The following is a 2,066-nucleotide window of genomic DNA, read 5'->3' on the forward strand; positions in this document are numbered from 1 at the left end:
AGATGTGTATACACTCTCTGTATATACGTATCTATAGTCTAATAAGTGTACCACTCACGTTACCTAGCATCGTCATCCACCCGGCAAATGACACTGTGTCGTTTACAGTTGAGAGCATGCACGTCGAAATAAATTTCAAAGAAGTAGATACAATCGTCAAGTACTTCATTCCAATCTGTTTGAGTAAGTATACTCCTGTGAATCCTGTAGATATTTCGAAAACTTTTATAAACAATTGTACTTTTTAGGCAGGTCATAGGACAATAAAATAATATAACAATTAAATTACATAGTGCGTAGGAAAATCCTGAATTATATATAGATCTTGGTTATATATAGCAACACTTATTGATTATTGATGCAAATATCAACAATGTCGATGTCCAATTCTGTGCATTTATATTTTGATGTCTACTTATTGAATGTTACCTACTTGGAGGTTGTGTGAAGTTTGAGTTTGAAAGATGTATATCCGCAGCCCCATCTCCTAACATATGATTATCAATCAGCTCATAACCAAAACAAAAAAAAAAAACAAAAAAAAAACACAATGGCCTCAATTTTGTAATATATGATAGTTGCATTGCCCCTTGCGTATACACCTTTCTGACTCCCCAATTTGTCACTGTAAAAAAATTAAACATGATGATGCACACGCTGCTCCGTACGTCCTTCATGGAGCAGTGCTTTAAACTGGGCACACTTACCAGAAAGGTTGGTAATAGCGATTAATATAGCTCCAATGAATGTCGTATACCCGTCCGTGGAACCTATCGAATCTGCAATTGCTGCATTCAGTACGCCCATGGTAACAAAACTCATACCGACGAGGAAGTACAAAAATCCATTGTTGATAAGGCAGATACATTTCGCTGTATTTGATAAGTTAGAGTGTGGTAAACAACCATTTTCCATCTCTGTACTCAGCAAATGTCTTCTACTTGATGTACAATTGTGAACTCTAGCAGCAATACTTCGGTGGCTTTACATCGTTGAATGTCGTCGAATATAAACAATGAATTCTAAGGCTTAAGCATATATATTTTACACAAGAAAATGGTATGCTAATTGGATAGTGTAAACCTAGATGAAATAGATTTCCTGTGATATAGGGATACTTCTTGACAATGCGTTCGTTTCAGCATAGACAGTGGTAATAATCATTGTGTGTGTACTGGGTCCGTGAATATAGAGACTCTGTGGCACTGGTTAAATTCCATCAACTGCATGTCTTTCGGTGTAGGTCTGCTTTCCAAAATAGTTATAATAGTATTAGCTCCACTTATGAAGTCCTTTGTTAAGTCTAAGCTAACAAATCAAACAGACAATTGCTTAGATAAAAAATCTATTTGCATACAAGATAATGGAGGCGTTGAAGATAACATTGTTACAGAATATTCTCGTCTGGAACTGGCTACATCACGTATACTGTACATTTTTCTTTACATTTTTTCAGCATTTAATATACTTCGTCTCATATTTTGATGGATACGTTAAGGAATATGGATGTTAACCCAACTTTGAACGTCTGGATTTGTAATTTTTCAAGCGGCGCAGACGACATATAGATTTAACTAATTCTTTCAAGTTCACTGACATGTGTAGTAATAAATAAAGCGCTTTTGACCCCGGTCATTGGGTCTAAATCCCTTGATCTTATTTAGGCGGCCTGCGGGGCCAAATTTGGCTCGAATGGCAATTTAATTTGGCCCTAAGGAAAAACAAAATAATAAGAACTATATTTAAAACATATTAAAAGTACAAGGAATAAAAGGCAACCTCTAGGTAATGTGCTTGGTTTTAAATTAAGCGAGATAATATAGGCCATGTAGAATAATGGCGTCAAAAATTGATTACTGGGTAGTTTCATGGTCTTATTCTTCTCTGTGTTTTCAAACAAGCAAAAACAAAGAAAGAGCTAAAACGCGTAATGATGTAAAATTAAACCTTGTAAATAGAACTATCAAAGACCACCGACTTTTGTGCAGTCAAGTTCCGTCTCTTTGTTTTGTTCTATTTATTATGAATCTTATCTTTACATTGTATCTTTTACTTTACATAGATAA

At 35.0% G+C, this 2,066-nt stretch overlaps 1 protein-coding gene across 1 annotated transcript in view; it reads right to left on the reverse strand.

Moving 5' to 3' along the window:
* Positions 1-1,517, reverse strand: part of LOC117102667 — a 13,153-nt gene extending 11,636 nt beyond the window's left edge. The window contains exons 1-2 of the mRNA XM_033243047.1: positions 708-1,517; positions 64-204 (exon numbers count right to left, since the gene is read on the reverse strand). Coding sequence (XP_033098938.1) covers positions 64-204; positions 708-915 — 349 coding nt within the window. The 5' untranslated portion in view covers positions 916-1,517. The remainder of the gene's footprint in view (positions 1-63; positions 205-707) is intronic.
* Positions 1,518-2,066: the final 549 nt, after the last annotated feature.

Source organism: Anneissia japonica, unplaced genomic scaffold (assembly GCF_011630105.1).
Source record: "Anneissia japonica isolate Jap-2015-1 unplaced genomic scaffold, ASM1163010v1 scaffold288184_len555535_cov198, whole genome shotgun sequence".
NCBI classification, from domain to species: domain Eukaryota; kingdom Metazoa; phylum Echinodermata; class Crinoidea; order Comatulida; family Comatulidae; genus Anneissia; species Anneissia japonica.